The following is a 27,529-nucleotide window of genomic DNA, read 5'->3' on the forward strand; positions in this document are numbered from 1 at the left end:
TCGTAACATGATTAACATCCAGCAACAACAAAACCAGCAAGTGCAACAATTGCTGAAGCAACAGCAGCTTCATACTTTGGCCCTAACCTTGCCTCAACCTGAAGTTCTCACATTTACAGGCGATCCCATCGAATATTGCAGTTTCATTAGAGCCTTTGAGAGTATGATTGAGGCCAAAACGGCGAGTCCTAGCTCAAGAATGTACTACCTCGTACAGTATACAGCTGGCGACGTACAGGAGTTAATGCGCAGTTGTCTTGCAATGGATTCCGATAAAGGATATCTAGAGGCCCGAAAGTTGCTTGCCAAGCGCTATGGTCAACCGTATAAGATTGCATCTGCCTATGTCGATCGCGTTACTAATGGTCCTGTGATAAAAGCTGAAGACGAAACAGCGTTACAGTCGTTTTCTGTCCTTTTGACAAGCTGTAAGAACACTTTGAACGATATCGGATACCTAAGCAAGATTGAGAACCCAGATAGTCTAAGAAAAGTAGTGGCCAGACTTCCGTTCAATTTGCGCCAAAAGTGGCGTGACGTGGCTGATGATATCACGGAGACGAAAGCAAGTAACATTTGCCGATATTGCGAATTTTGTAGAGATGAAAGCTCGAGTATTAACGCATCCAATATTTGGAGACATTTCGAGGGAGCTGGAAAACAGAACTGTTCTCGAGGGAAGGAAACCAATGAGCAGGAGGGCCTCTTCGTTTGGAGCAGACGCCCATGATCCCCATAGCATTAACGAAGGCGTGGCAAATGACGTCTTGGAGTCACGATCCAGCGACCCTAGTCAGAATTGTTCTCTGTGCAGAGCCTCTCATTGGTTGTCCCAGTGTAGGGATTTTAGAAGGAGAAGTGTCCGTGACAGATATGAAGTCGTACGAGAGAAAGAGCTTTGCTACAACTGTCTGGTCCCAGGTCATTATGCTTCAACGTGCCCAAAGACGAGTTTTTGCAAGGTGGATGGATGCAGTGACAAACATTCGACATTCCTGCGTCCACCAGCAGCACGAGTTGGCAACGAAACGCAGCTAGAGATAGGAGCCCAGAGTGCTTATGTAGATGTGGGCCAGTCGCGGTGTGCCTTTACTGGGGCCGGAACGTCGGTAACGGGATTACCTGTAGTGCCAGTCAAAGTAAGAGCCAAGGGCGGCGACACCATGGTACACACTTATGCCTTTTTAGATGGTGGCTCGAATACGTCTTTCTGCAGCGATCAGCTAATGAAGCAGCTCGGAATCAAAGGCATTAACACCACCCTATCGCTAACAACGATGGAAAGAGAGAATAGTACAAAAAGGAGTGCATTGGTCCAGTTGGAAGTTTTCGACTTTGATGAAAACAATTTCATTGAGCTACCTCTCGTGTTCTCTACACCTAAACTTCCAATAGCTTCAGAGAGCATATCCAGTCAAGGTGATGTCGACAGGTGACCCCATCTGGAAGGAATACGCGTCACTGAAATAGAAGCCAATGTTGGTTTGTTGATAGGCCACGATGTACCTAAAGCTCTGGAACCGAAAGAGGTTAGAGAAAGTCAGAATGGAGGTCCATATGCGACCAGAACATTACTGGACTGGGCGGTCAATAATGGCCCATTGGGCAGAACCGGAAAGGCTACACGCACTACAAACTTTGTTCAAACGGACACTGCACTTGACCAACAGTTCCAGAGATTTTGCAATATGGAGTTCAACGATTCTTTGCTTGACAATGAGAGAGCACTAGAGGACAGAAGAGCCCTGAAGATTATGGAAACTACTGCTGTTCTTAAAGAAGGTCATTATGAAATTGCTTTGCCGTGGGGATGTCCTCCACCCTGCCTCCCGAATAACAAGCTTTTGGCAGAACATCGACTGAGGCTGCTGCGAAGAAGACTTAGCAGAGATCAAGACCTCTTTCAGAAGTACTCGGCTTTCATTGACAACCTCCTTGATAAAGCCTCTGCAAGAATGGTCCCGGATTATCAACTAAGCCGTCCGGGTGTAGCTACGTGGTTCTTACCGCACCATTCGGTTTTCCACCCTAAGAAGCCTGGGAAAGTTCGTGTCGTATTCGATTGTGCAGCCAAGTACAGGGGTGTTTCCCTCAATGATGTACCGTTGCAAGGTCCAGACATGACCAACACCCTTATCGGTGTTCTACCTCGGTTCCGACAAGAAAGGATAGCCATCATGGCCGATGTCGAGTCTATGTTCTATCAAGGCCGCGTTCGTCCAGACGATTCGGATGTGCTTCGCTTCTTGTGGTGACCTGGCGGTAATTTAGAAAGTCGACCCGAAGAGTATCAGATGAGAGTTCATTTATTCGGCGCTGTGTCCTCCGCCAGCTATGCGAACCTTGCTCTCAGGAAGACGGCCGAGGATAACCTGCATTAGTACGATTTCGAGGTCATTAACACAGTCAAAAGAAACTTCTATGTAGACGACTGCCTAAAGTCCGTGCCTGGTGAAAATGAAGCTATCCGTCTGACCGCTGACCTCAGAAGGCTTCTAGAAAAGGGAGGATTCAATTTGATTAAATGGGACGTAGAAAGTGACAAGTTCTGTTCTGTCGGATTACTGTCTGTTGTCTCTTCAGTATATGATCCTCTTGGTTTCGCAGCCCCAGTAATCTTCCCAGCCAAAGTGATATTACAAGATTTATGTCGAAAGAAACTGGAATGGGATGACCCAATTCCCTATGAAGAAAAAAGTCGTTGGCTAAAATGGTTACAGGATCTGTCCAAGCTCGAGCAATTCTCGGTTGATCGCTGTTTCAAGCCACAGAACTTGGGTAAACCATGTCGCTGCAACTTCACCATTTCTCTGACGCCTCTCAACAAGGCTATGGTGCGGTCTTTTACCTCAGATCTCTAGATGACGAAGGCGTAATACATTGTTCTTTCGTAATGGGGAAAGCGCGTACTGCCCCGCTGAAGTCTATAACAATACCAAGATTACAATTGTCAGCAGCTGTACTAGCATCAAAGCTAGACAAGATTATTCGAAGAGAGATCGACCTTCCGATACATGAATCCGTGTTTTGGACGGATAGTACCTGCGTAATCAACTACATTAGACGCAACCGACCACTGTCAAAGAAATTCCTGATGACGATCCTGAAATCAATAGGGAGATTCGGACGCATTTCATTGTATCCGACGCTGAGATCGATAGCATGAATCAGTTGTTTGGGAACTTTTCATCATGGTCTCGCCTTAAAAGATCTTTGCCTGGGTTTTGCGCTATCGGGAGAGATTAAGGACACCGTGCGAAAGGCGTAAAGGGGGTTCGCTACCGGAACTGAAATCCTCTTCACGTTAAATTGGCTTTATCCGCTCTAGCTTAAGGATACTGGATTTTTGCGTGGTTTTCTTGACTGATTTTCAAGCCCAAAGCCTACCGCGATATTGGAAATGATTGCGATGGATGATTTGTTTATGGAATTTAGAAGGGAATCCCCTTCTTTGTACATTACAAGGAACTGAACTTATTACTTTAACGCGGACTGCTAATGTAACTATTGTTTGTTAAATGCTATAAGTATCCCGCATTTAGAGGCCGGGATGAAACATTCACGCAGTTATTTACACTAGAACTTTATTTCATGTAAATTAGGTTTCGTTTCCCGCGTCCCACTGGGACAAAGTCTTTGCGCTTTGCGCATAATTTATATATATATTTTTTAAAAACCGTTAGCAGTTGTGGGCAACGTTCGTTACTATAAAAATCGATATCATACCTTAGGCTATCTTGCTGGCGGTTCATTCGGGAAAAATTCTGTAAGTTTATGTTCTTTTGCTTCTTTTGTTCTTTGTTTTTATTCCGCTAGGTTTGTTGTTAATATTTATTTTGTTGCTGTTCTTTCTTTTTTTTCTAGTCAAACTCGTAGTTGTAAATGATAATAAATGTGCGATGTTTGGAGGTCCCGTTTGATGATTTTGCTATTATTATGCGACGATAACATCTGGAACGTAGCAATGAAGAGTCAATTTTAACCTGCGATCAGGCTTTCTTTTTCTCGCGCGGAGGGAGGGCGAAAAAGAAGGAATTCATTTTTCCGTTGACTACACCGCCGCGAGAAAAATAACGCCTGATCGCAGGTTAAGTCAATTTGAGAACCATGCCCATGCCCTATGACATTTTTGAAATATTAACTTTAATTAATTAAGCCTGTGAGAATTTTGAAGCTGCCTCCTAGAGGCGCGCTGAGAGGGACCATGGTCCTTGTACTACTTTTTCTTTCCCCTGTACGTGGCTTTTCACAACGGAAGGAGTTTTTGATAATCAGCAGCTGATAAAGTGAGAAAAAGTCTTACCAATCATGCCCAAGTACGAATGGATGAATTGTGTTGGAGAAACAGGCAATAAACCTCTTACTTCCAACTCCTGATACTCTGGGCGCAAATCATTTACAGTTAAAACTACTCGGGGAGCAGGGATAGCGCAGTGGTGAGAGCGCTCGATTCCCACCAATGTGGCCCGGGTTCGATTCCCGGACCCGGCTTCATATGTGGGTTGAATTTGTTGTTGGTTCTCGTCCTTGCTCCGAGGGTTTTTCTCCGGGTTCTCCAGTTTTTCTCCCTCAACAAAAACCAACACTTCTCAATTCCAATTCGATCGGGGATTCAGGGCCACAATAAAAACTACTGGGACACCAGTAATTGTGTTACCCAACAAAAGTCGTTTTTCTGTTAAAATTAAAGGCTTAAATGCAAGTTTACGCCGATCAACGGTTTAACAGGGATAGGAAATATATTCCGTGTAGGCCTAAAAACAAAAGTAAGGTAAAAAATGTGTGAAAAGCGTGCTAAGAGTGTTGAAAGTATATAAATGGATAAGCAAGGCAAAAAGGTACAAATCTAAATAAGAAACGAGTCAAATTAAATGGCCCAATGAGTGAGTGTCGTTGTACAAAGTGTCTCTCCAGATATGCTAACTGAAAATAGCCGTTAGAACAAAAAATCAGCGAGTTCGCTGGAATCCTATCTGAAGTTTATGAAGGTTTGTATTTTCTTATGTAAAATGCTTCGAATAAGCGTATACCTCTCTGGGTCGTGTGTTTGTGTGCAAACCATTTAATATCTGATAAACGGACTAAATTAATGACAAATTTTTATGTTTTCTTTAGGACTTAAAACGTGCAAGTTGCTTGTTTGATTCGTAACTTGATAAACCAAACAAAGATCGGGATCAATAATATGCTTTTAAGATGTTTATCTAAGTATGCCATCACAATACTTATCTTAAACACAAACACGCGAACAAAATTTTCCCAACATTTCGAGGCATAGAAATTACTATTTTTGGGCCGCATTTATTTATTTTTTTTTTTTTTGCTGTAGAGAAATATTAAAGATTTCGGTATTGAACAAAAACATAAACAACAGTATTTTAATTCACTAGTTGTAGTACAGAAGAGTCCAAGCGTCTGAAACCAAGCACGTCCGTAGCGTTCGTTAGTCTTTAGCCAAATCGCCCAGCTGCCCCAACTATTTATTTTACATTTGAAAGTGTTTAAGAGCATTAACAAAATGGTAAAATGTTTGGTCGAAAATCAACTACTGAAAGGCGTTCTTATCGGTATCCGGTCACCTCGCCACCAGGGAATCTCGCCACCAACCAACTCGCCACCAAAACTGGTGTATTCCTCGTTCTTTAATCCATGAGCCGAGGTGACTTCGCTTTGTGGCGAGTTGGTTGGTGGCGAGATTGCTTGGTGGCGAGGTGACCGGCATTCTTCTTATCAAACCAATGGTGTCCATCTGAGAGCAACTTTATAAATGCTGGTAGATTCTCTACGGAGCACATGACCAACCCAACTCCATCGTTTCCGCGTGAGAACAATACTTATTTCCTCCTGTTCTGTCAATTTAAAGAGCTCGTTGTTGGAGATCTTTTGTGGCCAAAAGATGTGCAAGATTTTTCGGAGACAAGATGTGTGAAAGCTTTGCAGCTTTTTCAAGTCGTGCACAGTCATTCTCCAACATTCAGATCCGTAAAGTAGTACAGAGAGTATACTTGCTTCTCTGTCGGATGTCGATGTCAGCCCCCCCCCCCCCCCCCATCACTGCAGACTGTACTACCAAGAGACAATAAGGGAGAGAAATTGAGGGCGCTGGAGAAAAACGAAATAAAAAAAAAGCTCTGAATCAGTGAAGTAGATAGCTTTTTTTCTTATTTTAATAACGATTCTCTTTATCTAAAGTCAACATTAATCAACATCAATCCTAAACTGCTTTTATTATATTTGCTTTCATCATTATAGTTTTGACTATAGTTTGCTGTTTTATCTATCCCAACATAAAGGTCGCGCAGGACCCTTTAGATCATTATTTATGTATTTATTTAAAGAGTAGGCACGAACTGCGACGACTGAAGCCGACAACAAATGAAATATTCATGACAATGTTTTTCTTAAAGTTCTTTGTACAAGTAATTACACGGTATTGTTCTCAGCTTTGCGTACCGTGCGCTGAAACAAAGCGAATTATCATAATTAGATTCACTGCTGCGAATATAGCACACGTCGGTTGTAAACATTGACTCGGAAGGTCTTCGGAAGCGGAAAATCCTGCAATTTTGTGTCCAAGTTTTCTTCGCCGATATAGAATTTCAGGAGTTGATTCGCGAGGAACATGAATTTGGCGCACCCTATTGTGTTATGACAAGAGCGAATTTTGAAATTTCGTTCTTAAAATGAAGATAGCACGTTTCAAAGTTTAGATTTCACATTTTTAATCTCTTAGAAGCAGATAACTTCTAGCAGTTTTTGAAATCGAAAATTTCGTTCTTGTCATAACACAAAAGAGGTTATGATTCATCAGTAGGTTATATAATCATTTAACTCGGTGCGCTGTAGTAGCCGAAAACTTGGACACAAAATCGCATTATCTGCAGTTAAACTTTTAAGAACCTCTAACATTACAGTAAACGGTCATCTCTCAGTAAAAGGACAATCATGATGTAATTCCATCATCCCTTAATATCCTTGAAAATTTTTAGAGAAATCGATGTTCAAAATGTAGCGAATTAAAGCTTTACAAGATAGCACTCCGTCAAGAAATTTGGCTAATGAATTTATTAATGAGCAAGGGTCCTGCGCGACCTTAAGTGAGTTTGACACTGTCTGAAAGGGTATTGACGTTCCTCTGTTGTCTCACCTTGTTTATCGGCGCCACTCAATCTTTTGTTGACTTTGCTTTAGCATTTTGTGATAGCTCCCCTTTGATTTTGATTGAAGAAAAATGGTTCTACGATCACGCAATCACTTTAATTATATTTGTCTTCATCATTATAGCTTTAATGTGTTTGCTGTGTTAAGTATGCTAGTTTGACACTGTTTGAGTTGGAATTCACGCTCCTTTGTTTTCCACCTTGTTTACTGGCGCCACTGAATCTTTTGTTGACTTTGTTTTGGCGTTTTGTGTTTGCTCAGCTTTAATTGTGATACAACAAGAAAGCTTCCAGGATCTCGCAATCCACAGTGAATTCGTGCAGCTAAGAGAGCAACATGAAATTCGCGCTGGTTCTGGGGCTTTGCCTGGCGTTCGCCTTCGTGGTTGAATCGTTTGAAGAAGAGGCAGTTTTGGAAGGCGAACAAGGAAAGCAATCATTTGAAGACGAGGCAGTTTTGGCAGACGAGCGAGGAAAGGAATCGTTTGAAGACGAGGCAGTTAACGTTTTCACGGACGAGCAAGGAAAGCAATCGTTTGAAGACGAGGCAGTTTTAGGAGGCGAACAAGGAAAGCAATCGTTTGAAGACGAGGCAGTTTTGGAAGGCGAACGAGGAAATAAATCATTTGAAGACGAAGCAGTTTTGGCAGACGAGCAAGGAAAGCAATCGTTTGAAGAAGAGGCAGTTTTAGCAGACGAGCGAGGAAAAGAATCGTTTGAAGACGGGGCAGTTTTAGAAGGCGAACAAGGGAATGACAAACGTCGTTTTGGCCCAAAGGTAAGTGTTTTCTCTTTGAAAAGTATTAACTGAACTATAAAAAAACAAGGAGCTGTCTATTCTGTTTTGTTAACTCAAGCTTTTCGAAGCTTCATATATGAACTAACTACCGCGTCACCCACAGTCATGCTAAAGACTTAAAACCAAATACAGCCAAACATTTAAATGTAAAAAAAGCAGGTTTATTGACGATCTTTACAAAAAGTGGATATATATTATTTTAAGTTAACGTCCCTGCCTGGTTTGGAAACTAATTTATCGATTTCAATTCCGCCAATTGTCGGAAGATATCTCGATCCCGAATGTTTCTCAAAAGGAACACCATTAACAAGTCCCTTAATATCTGATTTTCAGTGTACGACCGATGCCAACTGTAAACACAGCGGAGAATGCTGTTTCATGACTCCCGGCGACCTTCTCGGTGTATGCAGGCCTTGCCGTCGAAAGTCTGTAAGTAATTCTAAAAGATATCAACAGTTTTTATTTCGGGTTTGGGCCGTAATTCTAGAGAGTAGTGACCATCTGAAGGATTGGACAGTTTAAGCACCTCGATCTTCTTTTTCCTACAAATAGCAATCACCCCACGACGACGACGAGCTAGGAAAGGAATCGTTTGAAGACGAGGCAGTTTTGGAAGACGAACAAGGAAATGACAAACGTCGTCTTAGACAAAAGGTAAGTGTTTTCTCTTTGAAAAATACCAACTTAACCATTAAAAGACAATAAGCTGTCCATACCGTTTCGTTAACTCGAGCTTTTCGAAGTTTTATATGAGCTAACTACCACGACTTCCACAGTCATGCTACAAGACTTGAAACCACATACAGTGAAACATTTAAATGTAAAAAAAGCATGTTTATTGACTACCTTTACTAAAAGTGGATATATGTTACTTAAAGTTAATGTCTGCCTGGTTTATATATGACCATATATAATCAGCCCATTAAACCACCGATAAGCTACAGTAATTTATAGATTTCCGCCAAATGTCGGAAGATATCTCCCGAATGTTTCTTGAAAGGAATCCCATTAACTCGTTCCTTAATATCTTATTTTCAGTGTAGGACCCATGCCGACTGCGATCGCCTAGAATGCTGCGGGCGTTTCGGCCGATGCGTGCTTAAAATAGGACCGTTTTGCCGTCCAAAATTTGTGAGTAATTTTGAACGATATCAATAGTTTTAATTACGGGTTTGGGTATTTCTCTAGAGTTGTGACCATCCGAAGGTCCGACAGTTTTAGTACCTCAATCTTTTATTTCCGCAAGAAGCAACCACCCAACGGGTATGAAAATTTTGGCAACCTGTAGCTTGTGAGCACTCAGTGGCAAAGTCCACTGCAAACCATCAAGATATCACAATTAAGTAATGCAACAACTTAAAAAATAATAATCGGTTTTTTTGAAGACGTGCGAAAACAACTTTTGAGGATTAGCCTCAATCTTTCAAATTGCAATTTATTTCCATCCAAGCCATCCGCAGCCAGGAACGCTTAATTGTTAACAGTTTCAGTGGTCTAATATAGCAGTGTTAATAAAAATGGACCATTATTTGTAGGTTTCCTACGACGAAAATATAAATTTAAAATCCGTGAAAAAGCCCCTTTAACCCACCGATAAGGTAATTTACAAATTTTTGCCAAATGTCCGAAGATACACGGTGGAAGATCTCTCAAATGTTACTAAAAAAGATCCCATTAACAAGTCCCTTAATACCTGATTTTTAGTGCAAGACCGATGCCGACTGTGATCCGCGCCTAGAATGCTGCGGACGTTTAGTCGGCCGATGCATGCCTAAACCTGGACCCTTTTGCCGTCCAAAGCCGTCTGTAAGTAATTCTAAAAGATATCAACAGTTTTAATTACGGGTTTGGGTATTTCTAGAGAGTAGTGACCATCGGAAGGATCCAACAGTTTTAGTACCTCGATCTTTTATTTCCTGCAACCACCTGACGGGTATGAAAATTATGGTATCCTGTAGCTTGTGGCCATTCTGGCAACGCGGACTGCAAAAACCATCAAGATATTACAATTCAGTAATATGCAACAACTTTAAAAATAATTTTCGAATGTTTGAGGACGCGCGGAAACAACTTGTGAGGATTAGCTTCAATTTTTCAAAGTAACTGTAATCCATTATTTCCATCCAAAACATCCGCAGCCAAAAACGCTCATTAATAGATTCAGTGCTGTAATGTAGCAGCTGTTAATAAAAATTAGACATTTTGTATAGGTTTCCTACGACGAAAACACGGCAAATTTTGGCTACACAAAAATCTGTTAAAATCCGTGACAAAGCCCTTTTAACCCACCGATAAGCTAATTTATAAACTTTCGCTAAATGTCCGAAGATACACCGTTGAAGATAACCCGAATATTTCTCAAAAGGACCCTACTAACAAGTCCCTTATTATCTGTCTTTCAGTGTAAGACCGATGCTGACTGTGCTCGAGGAGAATGCTGTCACAGAGTCGGGCTTTACAGTCGATGCAGGCCTAAAAGAGGACTGTTTCAGTTTTGCCATCCAAAGTCTGTAAGTAATCCTGAAAGATATCAATTCTTGGTTTTCACGTGACGTCTTCAAAATTTTAAAACCCTAAATTGCAAGATCCCTTTGTTTTTATTCTTCCCTGGCTATTAGACGTCCTTAATATATATCTTGTCTTTAAGATAGGACATTTTGAATTTCGGAGTTCCAGGCCACACGAGATCAAAAACAACTGCCAGAAGGCCGTCGCGTTTTCTTAAAAAAATCCCTCATTCTGCGATTTTAACAATCTGAACAGTTGAGGGTTTGCGAGAAGTGTTTATGTGAATGTTTACTTCAGTCATAAGGGTCATCTGACAGCTTTTTGTAGCAGAATTTAATGCCAGATGATTTCATTGATTTCCGGTCGCCATGTTGGAGCCCAAGCAGTTGGGCTCCAACATGGCGTTTCCATACTGTGCTCTCTAAATTTGGGTAAAACATTTTGACGGATAACTCGAGTACGGAATAACGTGCAGATCTGACACTTAGACAAGTAGTTTATATAGTAGTTTTCTACAACCTGTAATACTCTTGATTTTTTTGACTCAATGGTTTTGAATTTATTTTTTTTTTTGCGGCGTGGCGTGACAGAGAAACCACCTATAGTTTTAATTACGGTTTCGGTATTTCTGCAGAGTAGTTTCCATCCGAAGGATCCGAATGTTTTTTTTTTAAATATCTCTTCCTGCAAGTAGAAAACTCTGTCATCTGGTAAGAGACATATCTTAAACTAAACAGAAAAGAATTATCACACACATTCGCCATTTTCGTTATTATTTTTATGTTTATTTTCAAACAGACTTGCCTGCTTCGTTGTCAAGATTACCTCGAGTGTCGCTTCTTCAGATGTCTTCGTCCCATCCCTCCCACACCAACTACTGTCGTGCCAACAACTGCTTCCGCCTAAACAGCGACCCGCAATGAAAAATGGTTGATCCTGTTAACGGACAAGAGATTTAATTTGTAGTTGTTAAATGTTATATGAGAATCTGTAAACCGTTAAATAAGCAGTTGTAAACGATAATAAATTCATAAACCATGCAACTTCGAGACAATTACTGCACGGTGAAAGAAAGTTTTTTTCTTCAGTGAAGTGACTGCATATGAACAGATGTACATTTCGCAAGTACAAGATTTTAATGTGATGCCCTCGTCACGCATTGAACAGGTTTCAAAATGTTTAGTCGTTGTTCTTTTAGGACTCCCAGAGCCTATGAATTACTTCGCCAAATTAAAAGCATCCAAAAGTCCGTTTAAGTAACCTTTGTTTTTGTGAATAGAGATTTTCCTCACTTGTTAACGTTTCGGCTAATTGCACAATTTCCTGATCTTAAGGCCGGTTTACACGCTACGCCATTTGTCGGCCCGATTTGGCCCAGATTTGATAAAAAAATGAGTGCGCATTTAAAAATCGGCCCAATTCAGGTTGCAGAGTAATAGATTTTAGAAATCGGGCCGATTTCTTAAATAATAACTTTCTTTCTTTACTGATCTTAAGTCTCCCCCTGTGCGGGCCTAGATACACTTAAAGAGACTTTTTTTTTTTTTTTTTTTTTTTTTGAGATGCGGGCAATGGGCTGAGAAGGTTCTGGGACGAGAGTGCGTAATTTTAGATTGCAAAATACATTCATGTTGTTGGGATTGACACAGTTTTCGAATTCTAATCGTTTTTAAAGAACAGATTTTCAACTTCCAGTGTTGCGACAAACTATTGTGATTGACACATTCACGTTCTTGGTGGAAGAACAAATTTTCAATTTCCGCTTTGAGCTGGCCTTTTTATAAACGTGGCTCGCACGCGTTATACGCAATCTGCTGGTCACTGTCAAGATTAGGGTTGCGGGCCTCTCTAGGGCACGCAACAATGTAAACTAATTCAATATTGTGTGAACTCGAATGCGTACAAGTGAATGAGAATGAGTTCTTATGAGCTAACTTTAACTCCAGACTTTATGAAAGTTTTTGGGGTAGTAGCAGTTTCCTTGCCATACATAAACAATCGCAATATATAGACCAAGAATCCCAACAAGAATGAAAATAATAGACTATTTTTATGCAAATATACACGCATGCGCGTTCTGTATTTGTCTAGGTGTCCCCCGGCCGTTCCTCTCGGATAAGTTCCCAGAACGAATTGACCGTGAAGGCCTGGGAGAAAGCCGTTCTGACACTGACCATACGTACAAGGCATAAACAAAGGCAATTAGACCGGAGCATTTCACGAAAATTTTGCTTTTGTGAACGTTTCTCGCTTATTCCCTATCCCCAGTCGCTATATTTTAGAAGAACTGGTTTATTCATTACTTAAAAAGCTTGAGTTGCTCTCGGCTACGTCTCGAACAACTTTACGCTTATGTGCAGTCGTTCTTTTCTTATTTCGTCGTCCATCCATAACAATTAACTTTTCCAGGCGTTCGGTTAGTGGGGAACGGCGGCGAAGAATAGCGAGTGATAGATGAAAACGCACCGTTCCCTTGAACGCGGTCAAACGTCTCAGGCAGCTTTTCTTTCGTTTTCGGGGAATTTCGTTCATATTAAGTGAAAGTACGAGGAAAGATAGATAAAATAGTTGCTGAGTGGCTGAGTGTCAACATATTACCATTATTCCATTTCCTCAATGAAACGAGTAGTTTTACTTTTAAATGATCTGCTCCCGATTAAATATGCTTTGACAAATGGCACCGACACATCCGCTTTTCCCCGTATATTAAACACGAAGAACTTATTTAGTAAAGCTCCAAACAACTTAGTAAATCGTCAGGTGATGTATCGTACTTTCGACAGTAAAAATTAGAACCTCATCTTCGATCTTTGAAGTACTTTTCTTGTTTTTGCAAATTTCTGTCGTTTGACCGCGGTCGAGCCGTTCCCTACTAACCGAACGCCTAGAACAGGCTGATCGATAACTCGACTCGGGCGCACGCTAAGCATATTTGTCCATGTTAATTACCAGTCCACTCCCTTGAACTCTGGAGATTTATTTAGTACAAATATACTCGCAATTCGCTTTTTTCACGATCCCATAATACATCTTGTTTTATTTAAATAACCCCCCAAAATGTTTGCATAAGCATTGTTTTCAATTTCTCTGGGGACGATTGCACGTCACTGTAAATCCCAAGAGAAATTGAAAACGATGCTTATGCAAAAATTTTGGGGGGTAAACAAGATGTATTATGGGAACGGTGAAAACAGCGAATTTTTAAGATATTAAAGGATAAATCAGCTATAAGAATATGATATTTTTGAATATTAAAGTGACTACTATATTTTTATTTTCACAATATTCTCCCTGTATATAATGGGGTCATCGAAACGTCGTTCGATTTTCGTATCGCTGATTTTTATTCTTAAATGATTTTCAAAACATTTGGTTAATCAAAATTTTTAAAACGATGCATTTAAATGTTGCAGCAGGTGTTCAAATGAATGATCTCAGTGAATAAATAAACCGTTAGACTTAAACATGCCAAATGTTTGTTTACCACGGATCTTTGACTTGCAAAACCAAACCAAGAATGAGAACAAAGCTCTTTGGAGGATGGCATCATTCAATGAATAAATCAAACAAAATAAATAAATCGACTTTGTTTAACGAGGGTTGCACTTAACCATCTTGCGACTGACAAACATGTGGCCTTTGCGAATTCCCGATCGATTTGGTATTAGGAAGTGTTGGTTTTTGTGAAGGAAGGAAAACCGGAGAACCCGAAAAAAAAACCCTCGGAGCAGGGACGAGAGCCAACAACAAACGCTACGCCGGGTCGGGGAATCCGCGAACCCGGGCCACATTGCCGGTGGGTTGGCAGCATTTTCACATCTTCGCTATCCTTTCTCCCCCCATTATTGTTAGATCAACACAAACACACTTTGCAAAGCCCTTTTTTTAACAATATTAATTTAAGATATGAAATTGCTTTTTCTAAGGTCGCATTTGTTTTCTGTTTGTTAAAGATATGGCCATTGAATAAAAAAAATAAGGCAACAATGTATTTTGATTTCGTATTCAGAAGTGGAGTCCAAGCGTGTAAAACTAAAGTCCTTTGCTAAAGGACAACAATCATGGGAATCCCTCAGCTGCTTGAGCGTTTGTTTTCCTTTTTTAAAGAGTTGTGAAAGAGTATTTACAAATAAACTGTTTAGCCAGCAATTAACTGATAAAAGGTTTGTTTATAGACCGGTAAACAACTAATGAAAAGATCTGGTTTGAGATTTGATCAAACGATAATAAAAATGAGGGGCCTTTCTAGATTGTAATAGGCCATTTCCGAGTTATTCTTTCCCGTGTTTAAAGGTTGTCGGCCCATTAAATGAATATTTTTTTTATAAAAATGACTTGGTAAACTCTTTTTTTTTTTCCCCCCTTCTTTTGCAGGGGAGGGGGGACGCGCCTGTTAAACCGTAAAATACTGGTAACACAAAAACGCAAGCATACAATTACACTTTGAAATATTTAAATGCAATCAACGAATGAAAAAAATCCTCCCTTAATCCCTCAATCCTAGATGAAGGTCGAATTTAATCTTAGATTGCTTTTCGTTATATTTGCTTAGCATTGCATCATTATAGCTTTAATATGACTTGTTTGCTGTGCTGAGTATCCAGTATTAGGTGAAGTTTTGACACTAAGATGGTATTGGTGTTCACCGAACCTTTTGTTGACTTTGCTTTAGTGCTTTAATTTGTGATAGCTCAGCTTTTGACTTTAAATGAAGAAGAGTCTTTCCACGATCTCGCAATCAACAGTGATTTCGTGCAGCAGAACTGAAGAGCAACATGAAATTCGCGCTGTTTTTGGGTCTTTGTCTGGCGTTCGCCTTCGTGGTTGAATCATTTGAAGAAGAGGCAGTTTCGGAAGACTTGCAAGGAAAAGAATCGTTTGGAGAGGAGAAAGCTTTGGAAGACGAACAAGGAAAGGAATCGTTTGAAGAGAAGAAAGCTTTTGAAGACGAGCAAGGAAAGGAATCGTTTGAAGAGGAGGCAGTTTCGGAAGACGAGCAAGGAAAGGAATCGTTTGGAGAGGAGAAAGCTTTGGAAGACGAACAAGGAAAGGAATTGTTTGAAGAGAAGAAAGCTTTTGAAGACGAGCAAGGAAAGGAACCGTTTGAAGAGGAGGCAGTTTCGGAAGACGAGCAAGGAAACGACAAACGCTTTTGGTTCGGCAGAAGGGTAAGCGTTTTCTCAGTTTGCAACAATCAACCATAAAAACGTAAGCAAGTTTAGCCGAAAAGTTTTTTCCTTCTTTATTTATCCGGAGAAAAGCTATATTAAGAATTAAAAATTGTCTTTTTGAACTTAAGCTTTACAGCCACAATTATTCAGTCGGCGACCCATAAAATATCGTTTTCAGTTACCGAATATCTCGGTGTAAAAAGTAGCTCCTTTTATAAAAGGCCAAAGCGTTTTCTTTTGAAACAATCAACCATAAAAAGTCAAGCAGTTTAAGCTAAAAAGGGTTTTTTTTCTTCTGTATTTATCCGGGAAAAACCTCTCTTTAGAAATTTTCAGTGAACTTCAGCTTAACTTGAAAAACTGCCTGTCAGCCGCAATCATGTTACGAGCTATAAAACTTCGTATTTCCGATCATTTCAACGTAAAAAGCAACTGTTGAAGACTTTTATTAAAATTAATTCCTTTTTTTCAGTTATTTATATCGCGATCGTCTTGATCATGATCAGTTGGTGTGTAAAGACAAGGCTTTTTAAGTGAATATGGAAACATGGAAAATACTAATTTTGTTCTTCCACGTTTTGGGGGTTTCGCTGGGATGGCGTGTTGTACATAACTGCAAGTTTCAAAAGTTAACTCAGTCCGCGCGCGATTTAATTTCGTTAAGTTTTATACTACTTTCGTTAAGTTTTATACTACTTTCGTTAAGTTTTATACTACTTAAAATGCAACGAAATAGTTGGAATTCTTTATTTGCCAGAATTTTGTTATTATTATTGTTGTTTGTTATTATTCCCTCCCGATTTCTTTGTGGCGATAGTAGATTTGGCCTTCAGCCTCATCAAGTATCACACCATAAAAATCTAGATCTCATAATCTAATTGTAAGTAAATTCCGCAAAATGTCCGAAGATATACTGAATATCGCTTCGAAAGGACCCCTAAACGAAGCCCTTATTATCTGATTTTCAGTGTAAGAAGGACGAGAACTGTGAAGACGACGAATGCTGTTTCAGATTCCGAAATTCCGGCTGGTGTAAGGCTAAAAAGAGAGAGGGCCAGTGGTGCCGTCCAAAGTCTGTAAGTAATACATTCATGAAAGATATCAATATCTTTAATAAGGATAGGCGAGGGATCCCTCTTATCTTCCTCGAAAGCGTTGACCATCCGAAAGATACGACAGTTTAAGTACCTCTTGTTTTTCCTACAAGTTTGTGACAATCTGAAAAATACTACAGTAACAGTTTCCCTTGTTTCTTGTTTTCCTGCCAAATTTTGGTACCGTTGTTTCTCGTCCTTAGCGACCATTCAAAAGATACGACAGTTTTGTTCCCCCCTTTACTTAACTTCCTGTTAAAATTTAACTAACCCCCCAGGGAGTGTAAAGCAACTCCTTCTACGATATCATTTGGTGTCGTAACACCCCTTTGACAAACAACTGCATACCACCAAGGTGTCACAATTTATCAATAATGCAACAATTCAAAATTTTTAAAACTTAGTGATTTGCTGCCAAAACCTTACCCAGACTAAAACTGAAAGCAAATAAAGGCACCAATGGAAAACTAAATCTCTTAATTAAAAACATGTGTATCATTAAACTAAACAGGAATATGTTTTCAATTTCAAACAGAAATGCTTTTCCCGTTGTCAAGATCACCTTGAGTGTCAAAAAACAGAGTACTTCATCCATAAATGCCGCCTTCGTCCCATCGTTCCTACGCCATCTGAAGAACCAGGGTCTGGCGACATCCCAGTAAACCTCTAAACAGTACCCGCAATTAAAGAAAAAATGGTTAATCCAGTAAATGGACACAGGATTTGTAGTTGTTGTTTGTAAGACGGAAATCTGTCAACCGCTAAAAAGCAGTTGTAACAGATAATAAAAGCATCAAGTAAACCTTGCAACTAAGAGTTAATTATATGACTTATTGTTCACTTGGGTTTGTGAATGGGAATTTTCCCCCCGCTAGTCACAGCCAGTCGAACATCTCACGTAGGGTGACATGCATATATGTTTGCCCGCCCTTGCCGCACGTGACATGTCTTCCCGCGCTTACAAAACGTTACATCTTTCGCGCACTTTTCACGTAACTTATTCGTACGGCCGAAAAAGCTAAGAACATACCGTTAGTAGCGCCTTTTGGTCAAATAAGGCCAAACACCTTTCCCTATTTTTACCTCAAGCCTGTTCTCATTCTCTGAGTTATCAATAAAAGATTGAATTGTACGATGTTAAATTCTTACGAGTGATTAAGCTCAAAAGCAAAGAAAACGATAGTATAATGATGTCACTGTCCTTCCAAGGAGACTGGATCGGAGTTACGTCATGAAAATAAAAGTTTTTTCAAAAGCCTCCGTTTTCGCCGTCCACAGTGGTACTGTAGCGCTCCGTTTTCAAATGTCTCCACTTTGATTTCTAGTTAATAAAACGATGAGCGTATTTGATCGCTGTAGTGTGGACGATCGGCGATAGGTGAAAACTCATCGACGAAAATGCGTGAACGGGGCCTTAGCTTTCAAATTCCAAGCACGGTCAATATCAAACTTCTCCTTACAATATCAGCTGCCTCGCCCACAGGCGTCCTCCTCCGTGATCGTTCACGGTTCGCTTGGCGTTGTGGGACTGATGTGCACGGTTCGCTTGGCGTTGTGGGACTGATGACACCATCAACCCTCACGCTCCCTGTTTTCCCGCCTTTACCGTCCGGCCGATGGGCACCTGGGGATGAGGCAGCAATATCAGTAGATGGGTGATGAGGATAAAGAAAGTGATCTGTTAGAGAACACTATTTTGATGTACTACCAAAATCTCAGAAATGGCATCAAAAGAAATGTATTACATGTCAGTCTCGGTTCTGAGCATGGGGCTGGGACTAACAAAGTCATATTTGATCATTCTTAAAGGGACATTGTCACGTGGGCTTTTCTGCTTTTCAGTAAAAAAGTACCAAAATTGGCTAAGTACTCTCGCTCGTACACAAAATACGCCCAGAACATTACGATAAAGATATAAAGTAAATTGCTGTTGAAGGAAGTACGAAGCTGTTTTTAGTTTTTAGCTGTTTTTCCAGGTCACAAGGGCAGAACTTGAAAAAGTCAGCCTTTTTTTTCAAGTTGCAATCTCAAGTTCCTGATTGCATCACAATAAAAACAATAATAACTCTTGTTTATATCTTCAGTACACTGGCATATTTATTTATTTATTTTTTCAAAACTGGACCACTATTTATAGGTTTCTAGACGTCTTTAGCTAGGCTCTAGAAATTTTTAAGTGAAGCTCGTGACATTGCCCCTTTAAAGACTCTCTGTCAACCAGGATGCTTTGTGAGCATTTGTTATTATTTTGATTCTATCGCTGAAGAAATCGTAACGTTCGAAAATCCAAAAGATTTATTGGGGTATTCGCAGGCCGTAAGCAGACCTTTGCCATAGACGAGGCAAGATCTTGCTAGTGGGTTCTGTGGGCATGCCCTCCAGAAAGTTTTTAAATCTTGAAGCTACGAATCTTTTTCGAAGACATTTTTCATGAGGTATTTCTTGAGAAAAATCAATCTTGTTCAAGTGGGGATTATTTTTACACCAAAACAATTTTCGTTTTAATTTTGGGTAAAACTTTAGACGAGGCAAGTGCCTCGCCTTTCCTCTTGCTAGTTAAGGCCTTGATTTGGCGACCTAAAACAAAATATACCGGTAGAAACAGGTATAAAATGTTTGCTTTTGAGGTTATTTGGCTAAGAACTACTTTATTATTCTATATTCACCAGTCCAATACCGGTTACTGAGAATCATAAATATGAATCGAATTCTTGCTATCAGTTAGCGTATTATTTTCAGGAAATTTGCAAAACGATTTTAAAACAAATAAGCTCAATGAATAGCAACCGCAACAACTTTAACAAGCCAGATTCTCGTTTTACCCTTGACTTGAAAAACCAAACAAAGAATAGGAACAATGTGTATTTGATTTTATTGCCCTAGGTGTTCAACTAAGTATATAACGTGTCCATGGCAACCAACCACATAAGCCAATCAAAATGAAGACAAAACCAAGGAAATCCAACACCTGCCTCAGATGTTAGCGTTCACTTTAAATAGCTTAAAAGCTTTAAGTATATAACAAAAAAGACTTTGTAGTTGGTAATCAGCTGATTAAAGCCTTTTTAAGGCATAAAAAGAGATTAGAACTGAAAAGCAAATACTATTCAGTTTGCAGTTTTTAAGATCAACTTCCTATATCACCAATCTGGAAGTAGCTTCTAATCAACCTCGATGACTCAAACTTTTTTTAAAAAAAATCTCAAATGTTAGTTTTTCCAATTATTATTGCCCTTTTGATTCTTCGCTGGTTTGACGAACTCATATTAAACTTACCTGTTGATTGACACTATATAAATTTGTTTTGACACTCCTTAATTTTTTCACCTTGCCTTTTCAGCACCAGCGAAATTACTTATTTGTTTTGTATTTGCCCTTGAGATAGAACAGCTTTAATTTAAACTGATAAAGGAGCTCTACCAATTTTAATTGCGCAAAACTGAACTCGGGTCCGTGACAAACTAGCAATATGAGGCTCGCGTTGTTTTTTGGAGTTTGCCTGGCTTTCGTTTTTGTAGTCGAGTCGTTCGTGGAGGATGAATTTGTCGAAGACGAGGAAGGAGAAGAAAATGAGTCGCGCCATCATTTGCGTAAGCTAAGTTGTCAGTTCAAACAATTTTATTAAAGGTTGTTTTAGAAGAAAATAAATCTGCTAGGTTTAAGATTTTTTTGTGCCAAATATAAAATTTTCCGAACATGGTTAATTTTGTAAGGTATGATGATTTTTATTAGAAAAACTCCACTTAAGTAAATGAATGACTATAAAAAAAAACCTCAAATGACCATTTTACTTATTAATTTATCTGTTGCATTGCTTCATCTTCAAACCACACATCGACAATGTGGATTGAAATTGCTTTTTAAATTTGAGCTGCAAACGACCGGGAATCGGTTCACATGATATCTTTCGTAGTTATCAGTTAACATTGTTTGAAAAGTTGTAACTTTAAAAACCGTCGTTAAATAAAACTTTTACCCCACGACAAGAAGAAATCAAAAGCTCTTGAACTCGGCACCGTTTTTTTTGTTGTTGTTGCTCTTATGTATTATCGAAAGTCATGCAGTTCTAACGGAGGCCTTTATTTCAAAATGTGTCTTATTAGTTTGCCAAAATTTATTCTTTCCAAACAATGACGCGTCATGAAATAATTTAAGATCGCGAAAACCTGCCTTAATATAAAGGAACTACGTCACGGGGATTTTGGAGATTTTTGGTCTAAACTGTTCTGAAATCAGTGGTAGACAACTTAACCCCTTGAAAAAATTATCTTTGAACTTCTAAAAAAAGATATAACCTTAATTTGCTACGGCTAAAATATCGATTTTTTGAAGATGTGTGAAAATAGGCTTGAAAAGTTATCCTTAATTTTACAAGTTGCATGCAATCCATTTCCATCGAGCCATCCGCAGCCAAAGACGCTTGTTAACAGAATAAGTTCTCTAACATAGCAATTTTTAATGAAAATAGACCATTATTTTTAGGTTTCCTACAACTACAAATGTAAATTTTAGCTGTTCAAATATCTATCCCTTAATTGGACACTTTTTAATTTCGTGTTTTTTCAGTGCAAGGAAGATGAAGACTGTAAGGTTGGAGAATGTTGCAGGACTTATCGACACTGGTTTTGGTACAGATCCAGATGCTTTGCTCAGAGAAAAGAGAACGAAAGATGCGTTGAGAAGACCGTGAGTGTGTAAACCTTCCTTTTTCTAGCTGTTAACCTTTAACTCCCAGTAGCACTAAAAGTCAATCTCATCACATCAACTTGAAAACTAAATTGAAAAGCAAACATCGCCAGATGAAAGTACTACAGACTGTACTTCATAGCCAGGCTTCATGTGAATGGTTACGCACTATGGTTTTATCCATACACTGACTCCAAAGCTACAAACAACTACCTTGTACATTTTAACAGCGCCAAATGAAAATACTGAACATCTTCTATTTGAATGGTCACACGCTAAGGTGTCTTAATTTAAACTTTAAGTCTTGACAGAATGTCAAAGTTTCACGTGAATAAGCGCTTCTAATTATGAACGACGAAAACTGGCGTTTTGACTCATCTGTTAGATGACCTTTGATTCGTTCTCCATTCTACTTATTTTCGTCGATATACCCATAAGCTTTTTATTTGCGGTCTTACTGATTTCATAACATACTTTATATAAACTGCAGTGGTATAGTGGGTGGTAACAAATCGAGAAAAATGGTATCACACATGTGTGGATAAAAATGGTATCCACACATACCGTAGAATTCCGGTTATAAGCCCTGGGCTTATACAACATCGTAAGGGGTTTTGGGTGGGCTCATAAGCGGAGGGGCTTATATCCGGGAGGGCTTATAAGCGGAATGAAAAAAATCGTTTCGAAAAGAGCCACGGGAGTGTTGATCGAAATACGTTTTTAAGTTAGAAACGCACAATAAAGCAACATTTAGCCCTGTTCAGTACTGTCATCCGGTAGAGGGGGGCTTATAACCGGGGGGGCTTTTAATCGGATGTATTTTTTTGTTTCCGGGTAGATGGGCCTATAACCGGGGGGGCTTATAAGCGGGGGGGCTTATAACCGGAATTTTACGGTATGTGATATCATTTTTGACCAATCAGATCGCAGAGTTTGCAGTGTTTCAATGCTCAATGAGCCAAATTTTATCGATATTAAGTCGAAACATCTTCGGATCTTCCTCGGCAATCTTCGGTAATCTTCGGAAAACTTCGGAAATTTTTGGAAAAGTCCGGAAAATATTCGGAATTATTCGTACGACCTTCGACAACATTTTGAAAATCAAAAACATCGCAATTAGTACGTTTATATAATAAACAGAATAATACATGGTTGCTTGGATATATGAAATTTATCTCGTGTTCAAAACCGATATCTATCGATTTGAACACTCGAAGATAAATTTCATATCTCCACGCAGCCATGTATTATCCTCTATTTATTAAACATGCGGTATTGTCAGGTAATGTGATCATTCGTATCTAAGGTTTTCACAATTATCCAAAATTTCTTTTGGAATGATTATCTCAATTACTTCAATTTTGGAAACACAAAATAATAATTCCATAATATAATTATAGAATATAATTACAGTTTGTAATCAACACTCGACCCGATTGAGAATTTCACGACTCTTCTAATGAAAGGAAACAATAATGATAAAAGCATAAAACAAAACAAAAAACGAAGATCACATCTACCAACGTCATGTGTGTACTTCTTATTTTAAAATAATAATACTACTACTACTACTACTACTACTACTACTAATAATAATAATACTACTACTACTACTACTACTACTACTACTACTACTACCAATAATAATAATAATAATAATAATAATAATAATAATAATAATATATCAATTTGTCAATTTTAAAAACGATAAAATCTTAAAAATTGCAAAAAAATTGGATAGATATAAATTAAAAACTAAGAGAATGGGCGATTTAATAAAAGTTTTTAATTTAAAAGATTTTTTATTTTATTACAGTCAAAATATACCTGCCATTTTGGTTGTGCTGATGGCCTCGAGTGTCGTAAATCAGGCCCACCGCGTCCTCCAGGCGGGAAGCCTCCTCACCCTCACCGTCCGCGCCATCCTCATCATCACCACCATGCTAAGTGCGTCCGCGCACCTCCACCGACCGAGGAGCCTGGGTCTGGGGATGTGGACGACTTCTAATAAGGGAATTCACACATCGAATCTTGGGTTGTTTAGCAAATTATTGGTGATGGGATTTGCAAGTGGTACATAAACTGTCCACACTTGATCAATAAAAAATGTGTTAATTTAATGTCTGTGAGCCTTCTGTCTTTAAAACAAAAAAGATTGTGATTCTGAGGAAGTTTTTCCTTAGCCAATCACACAGGTTGGCATGATATTGCTGGCCTTCATCTCTTGCAACATTTTAGCGCTAATCTCTTTCTTCCATTGCATGCTAATATAAAAAGGACAGGTTCCCCAAGGTTGGGGGTATCCTTTTCGAGTCATGTCTAAGGTTGTCCGTTGTTTGCGCTTTGGTTATCCCACAGAATACACAGGGGAGGAATGCAGAACGCGATACAACACAATACACAAACGCGATACACAAGCGCGAAGCGCGAGAGTGCGGTGACAGAAAATAAACATTTATTTTTTGTATCGAGCTGCGCGGTCTCCCTCGCTCCCTCGCACCAAATTCTCTGAACTAACGAGAATTGATATTTGGAGCTTGGGACTGAAAAGCTAGGTTACCGAGCCTATAATCTCTGATCATGCGCACTAAATTTTAAAGGCTGGGTTCACTAGCGACATCAGCATAAGCACAAGCATAAGCATATAGGCAGTGAGGACAGCAGCGACATACGCATAAACACAAGCACTAGCACAAGAATAAAAACGAACCCATTTGTGTTGTCCTCACTAGGAATCGCCATGTTCGTGCTTTCTTGTTTTTATGGTAACGACTCATTAGAGAGGGCCACAAATTTATTAGTTGTAAAACTATTACGTGTAACCCTCTATAAATAAAGTTTGATTGATTGATTGATTGATTGATTGATTGATATGGTAATGATTTCTAGTGCTTATTCTTATGCATTCTCGTCCCCATAGCCCTTTCGTTCCTCTTAGCGGGCTTGGCCTTGGCACGAGAAAACGAAGGGCTTGGCTCTGGCGACACAGGATTTCCAGTCCTAGGTTCTAGGACTTCCGGTCTTCATTTATGCAGTCATGACGTTTCAAAAGAATGTATGAGAGAGTCGTTACGTTTTCGACTTCCGTTTAGGATTTCTTTGTTCCAAACAGCCACTAAAAATATCGAATTAATTCAAAAACCCTATGTCCCAGAGCCCTTCGTTTTCTCGTGCCAAGCCAGCTAAGAGAAACAAGAGGGCTACGGGGACGAGAATAATGCTTATGTCTCTTATGAAAACCAGCCTTTTTTTTTCATTTATTCTATCTGATACTTGCCCTTGGTCCAGTCCCTTCGAGCCCTGGAGACTTGGAGTAGAAAAGCGAAGAAAGGGGTCTAGGGACAAGACTAGAAGACTACTACGTTCTATCGTTGCTTCTTTTGCAATAAAGTACAAATCATGAAAACCAATTTCCAATTCCTTCGCGAAAGTATTCAAATATTTCTATCGATTTTTTTTATCCTTTATCGTAGATTTTCAAATAAACTTTGAACTCAGACGTGTGTAACAGCAGGGAAAAACATAAAGCTGGGGGAACAACATTTTTTTTTATTATCGCTGGCGTGGGTGAAAGTATCAAAACAAAAACCTTCAATTGCGATCAAAACTCGTTAACCAATCGAAACTTAAAACAAACTGTTTTAAGCTACATAACAATTAACTTTTGTGATGGATAAATCAGCTGATTAAATGCCTCTTTATAAAAACATAAAAGAATTTATGGTATAAAAGAACTTAGAGCAAACTAAAGAATATTCCTATATCAACAGTGTGAAAATTTTCTTTCTCACAATTGCAGATCTATTTAAACTGTTTTCAATTGCCCAAAATCCTTTTTTCATATTTCGCGATTGTCATTTTATAAGTTCACTGCTTTGATTACCTTAAAATAAAATATTTAATTTTGTTTTAATTACTTTTTACACAACACTGTCTTGAGCAAACGAAACCTTGGTTTGTTTACATTTTGTTTGCCCTTGTAAAAGAACGCTTTTATTTAAACATTGATAAGGAGTCTTGCGGCGGTACGAAGTTAAACTCGATCCACATCTAGTTCGTGCAGTTCTTGCAACATGAGGTGCGCACTGCTGTTTGGACTTTGCTTGGCGTTTGTCTTGGTAGTGGAATCGTTTGGAAATCAAGAAAATGATGATCGTCATGGCCTGCGCAAGGTAAACTTTTCTGTAAGGAAAAATGGGAAAAAATTGCGATGATAAGTTATTTCTGTGAAGTAAAAATTGAAATGTGGAAGCTGTTAAAGAAGTTTTTAAATGTGAAAATGAATGGAAAAGCTTTCATTTGAGACAAACAAAAATGGTTTTAATAAGGAATTAAATGGTGGTCTTGAGTTGATCTTTATAAAGGTGGAGCTCCGCTGTAACTGTATTTTATTTTTATTGCATAAAATTTATATTGGAGAAAGACGGTGAAAATCCAAGATTTTAATTTAATTTCTGATAGAAATCCTTTTTGATAGAAAATAAAAAAATATATTTTTTTGAAAAGGAAACGTATTAACTTTAAATAAATACGAATTTTAAAAATCAGATATTTTCTCTCGTATTCTTCATCATAATGCTCTAAACATTTTACAGTTTGACTACTCCAACCAAGGTCACCTGACAAATGCAAAATTTTGTGCAAATTGATAAATGAAAACCTCACACGTTAAATATAGATTTCCAACATATTAACAATCTGAGCAAGCTGCACACTACAGAAGCAATAAATTTAGGTCCTTTTTATCGCTTTAAGACCCTTTTAACACTCAAACACTAAAATAAATTTGCTTGGGTGGCCTTGGTTTGAGTAGTTGCACTGTAAGACTTTTAAGAATGTAACTTAAGCTTATGTTGATCTCCAAAACATTTCCAAATGAATCCGAAGATATCCCGAAGATTGCCGAAGGTCGATTTGTGAAGAATACTGGATGAACCCTTTATTATTTGTCTTGTAGTGCAAGAAAAAGTGCAAAGTCGGAGAATGCTGCAGGATATTCTGGTATTGGTACGAGTGCTTTCTCCAGAGAGGACTGGGTCAACCCTGCCGCAGGAAGCCGCCGGCTGTAAGTGTTCACTACATCTTTTCCCGCCAAAATCCCGCCCGCAGTGGGTTTATATTTTTTCCTGCGGAATGACGCTTGTTTCTTTCTATAACTGTTTTGTAGACAGTTACTATCGGTGACTTCAATATCAAAATCCATTTGGTTGAGTAAAATTACCACAAAAGATGCTGATAGCTTTGCTATATTTTAAAGTGAGCACAATGTGACATTTTTTAATATTTATCCTAAATTCAAGTATGTATCAGAAATGTCCTCGATCACACCCTTTTCGTCTTTGAAGTAGAAAGTTAAAGACCCATGCATGTAATGATCTATCTATCTACTACTAGAGGTTTGGGTTCCAAAGTTAAAGTTAAGTTCTGACTTAAAACAAAATAGTGTGAACTTATGCAGAAGTTCATCGTTGGTGCTTCAATGCATTTTTGTTATAGTTTTTATTTTAGCTCTTTTGCAAAATAATGCACATTCGTCGATGACTAGAACACCTACATGTGTTGTTTTGTTACAGTTTCTCTGTCATCACGCTTGCAAAGATGGACTAGTGTGCAAGCGTTCCCGCCGACCTGGCCCCGGAAGACATCCTCATGATCGAAAGCGCGGCTTCAAGTGCGTGCGTCCTCCACCGCCAACACAGGAGCCTGGGTCTGGGGACTTCAACTTCTAGATGTATAAAATGCACACAATAAAAGGTGTTTGATGTGAGCCTTACGTGTGTGTCGTGCTTAATTCAGCCTTAACTCTTTTGTTTCGTCAACAGTAAAAAAGTTCCAACTCTCGTAATATTCTCGATCGGTTTCTTGAAAATAACTTAAACAAACAGGTCTGTAAAGTTCAAAGGACCTTATTCTCTATCAAACTTAATGGAGGAACTAATGTATAATCCGTTAGAAAACAAAATTGCGGTCTTTAATGATAATAACATTTGTTGTTACATTGCCCAACCTTCCATATAGCGCTATTAGATCAGCTGAATTACTTTCCATTAGAACAATGCCTCGATCAATTTTACGGTTGTCACTGAAAGAGATGATTCTTGTCAGCGTTGC

The 27,529-nt window shown here is 39.0% G+C and overlaps 5 protein-coding genes across 6 annotated transcripts; all 5 read left to right on the plus strand.

Annotated features, from left to right (window-relative positions):
* Positions 1–7: 7 nt before the first annotated feature.
* On the plus strand, positions 8–2,255 carry LOC144645962 (uncharacterized). Its single transcript, XM_078505473.1, has 3 exons — positions 8–569; positions 601–1,419; positions 1,495–2,255. The coding sequence occupies exons 1-3, from the start codon at positions 8–10 to the stop codon at positions 2,253–2,255; spliced, it is 2,142 nt and encodes a 713-aa protein (XP_078361599.1).
* A 5,192-nt stretch (positions 2,256–7,447) lies between these two features.
* Positions 7,448–11,470, plus strand: LOC144646285 (uncharacterized). 2 transcript variants are annotated; one of them, XM_078505818.1, is made up of 7 exons: positions 7,448–7,938; positions 8,293–8,388; positions 8,512–8,613; positions 8,998–9,090; positions 9,664–9,765; positions 10,362–10,469; positions 11,266–11,470. In XM_078505818.1, the coding sequence occupies exons 1-7, from the start codon at positions 7,498–7,500 to the stop codon at positions 11,371–11,373; spliced, it is 1,050 nt and encodes a 349-aa protein (XP_078361944.1). In that variant the 5' UTR covers positions 7,448–7,497; the 3' UTR covers positions 11,374–11,470. The 2 variants fall into 2 exon arrangements, with proteins under 2 accessions (XP_078361944.1, XP_078361945.1); XM_078505819.1 differs by lacking the exon at positions 9,664–9,765.
* Positions 11,471–15,206: 3,736 nt separating this feature from the next.
* Positions 15,207–17,542, plus strand: LOC144645597 (uncharacterized). Its single transcript, XM_078505167.1, has 3 exons — positions 15,207–15,635; positions 16,607–16,714; positions 17,268–17,542. The coding sequence occupies exons 1-3, from the start codon at positions 15,243–15,245 to the stop codon at positions 17,400–17,402; spliced, it is 636 nt and encodes a 211-aa protein (XP_078361293.1). The 5' UTR covers positions 15,207–15,242; the 3' UTR covers positions 17,403–17,542.
* A 2,605-nt stretch (positions 17,543–20,147) lies between these two features.
* On the plus strand, positions 20,148–23,521 carry LOC144645218 (uncharacterized). Its single transcript, XM_078504718.1, has 3 exons — positions 20,148–20,325; positions 21,297–21,418; positions 23,235–23,521. Exons 1-3 carry the CDS (start codon positions 20,202–20,204, stop codon positions 23,424–23,426), a joined length of 438 nt encoding a protein of 145 aa, XP_078360844.1. The 5' UTR covers positions 20,148–20,201; the 3' UTR covers positions 23,427–23,521.
* Positions 23,522–25,427: 1,906 nt separating this feature from the next.
* Positions 25,428–27,185, plus strand: LOC144645226 (uncharacterized). Its single transcript, XM_078504725.1, has 3 exons — positions 25,428–25,590; positions 26,376–26,483; positions 26,992–27,185. The coding sequence occupies exons 1-3, from the start codon at positions 25,492–25,494 to the stop codon at positions 27,145–27,147; spliced, it is 363 nt and encodes a 120-aa protein (XP_078360851.1). The 5' UTR covers positions 25,428–25,491; the 3' UTR covers positions 27,148–27,185.
* Positions 27,186–27,529: the final 344 nt, after the last annotated feature.

The sequence above is a fragment of the Oculina patagonica genome, chromosome 3 (genome assembly GCF_052425735.1).
Source record: "Oculina patagonica isolate OP01 chromosome 3, crgOcupat, whole genome shotgun sequence".
Lineage (NCBI taxonomy): Eukaryota > Metazoa > Cnidaria > Anthozoa > Scleractinia > Oculinidae > Oculina > Oculina patagonica.

Bases quoted from the DNA above. Each gene is read 5' to 3' on its own strand.
- LOC144645962 (XM_078505473.1), top strand. From the start codon at position 8: ATGATTAACATCCAGCAACAACAAAACCAGCAAGTGCAACAATTGCTG. The intron at 570-600 runs GTAACATTTGCC...CGAATTTTGTAG, and splicing joins TATCACGGAGACGAAAGCAA to AGATGAAAGCTCGAGTATTA. The intron at 1,420-1,494 runs GTGATGTCGACA...GTTTGTTGATAG, and splicing joins AGAGAGCATATCCAGTCAAG to GCCACGATGTACCTAAAGCT.
- LOC144646285 (XM_078505818.1), top strand. From the start codon at position 7,498: ATGAAATTCGCGCTGGTTCTGGGGCTTTGCCTGGCGTTCGCCTTCGTG. The intron at 8,614-8,997 runs GTAAGTGTTTTC...TCTTATTTTCAG, and splicing joins AACGTCGTCTTAGACAAAAG to TGTAGGACCCATGCCGACTG. The intron at 9,091-9,663 runs GTGAGTAATTTT...CCTGATTTTTAG, and splicing joins CGTTTTGCCGTCCAAAATTT to TGCAAGACCGATGCCGACTG.
- LOC144645597 (XM_078505167.1), top strand. From the start codon at position 15,243: ATGAAATTCGCGCTGTTTTTGGGTCTTTGTCTGGCGTTCGCCTTCGTG. The intron at 15,636-16,606 runs GTAAGCGTTTTC...TCTGATTTTCAG, and splicing joins GCTTTTGGTTCGGCAGAAGG to TGTAAGAAGGACGAGAACTG. The intron at 16,715-17,267 runs GTAAGTAATACA...AATTTCAAACAG, and splicing joins AGTGGTGCCGTCCAAAGTCT to AAATGCTTTTCCCGTTGTCA.
- LOC144645218 (XM_078504718.1), top strand. From the start codon at position 20,202: ATGAGGCTCGCGTTGTTTTTTGGAGTTTGCCTGGCTTTCGTTTTTGTA. The intron at 20,326-21,296 runs AGCTAAGTTGTC...TCGTGTTTTTTC, and splicing joins GTCGCGCCATCATTTGCGTA to AGTGCAAGGAAGATGAAGAC. The intron at 21,419-23,234 runs GTGAGTGTGTAA...ATTTTATTACAG, and splicing joins AAAGATGCGTTGAGAAGACC to TCAAAATATACCTGCCATTT.
- LOC144645226 (XM_078504725.1), top strand. From the start codon at position 25,492: ATGAGGTGCGCACTGCTGTTTGGACTTTGCTTGGCGTTTGTCTTGGTA. The intron at 25,591-26,375 runs GTAAACTTTTCT...TTTGTCTTGTAG, and splicing joins ATCGTCATGGCCTGCGCAAG to TGCAAGAAAAAGTGCAAAGT. The intron at 26,484-26,991 runs GTAAGTGTTCAC...GTTTTGTTACAG, and splicing joins GCCGCAGGAAGCCGCCGGCT to TTTCTCTGTCATCACGCTTG.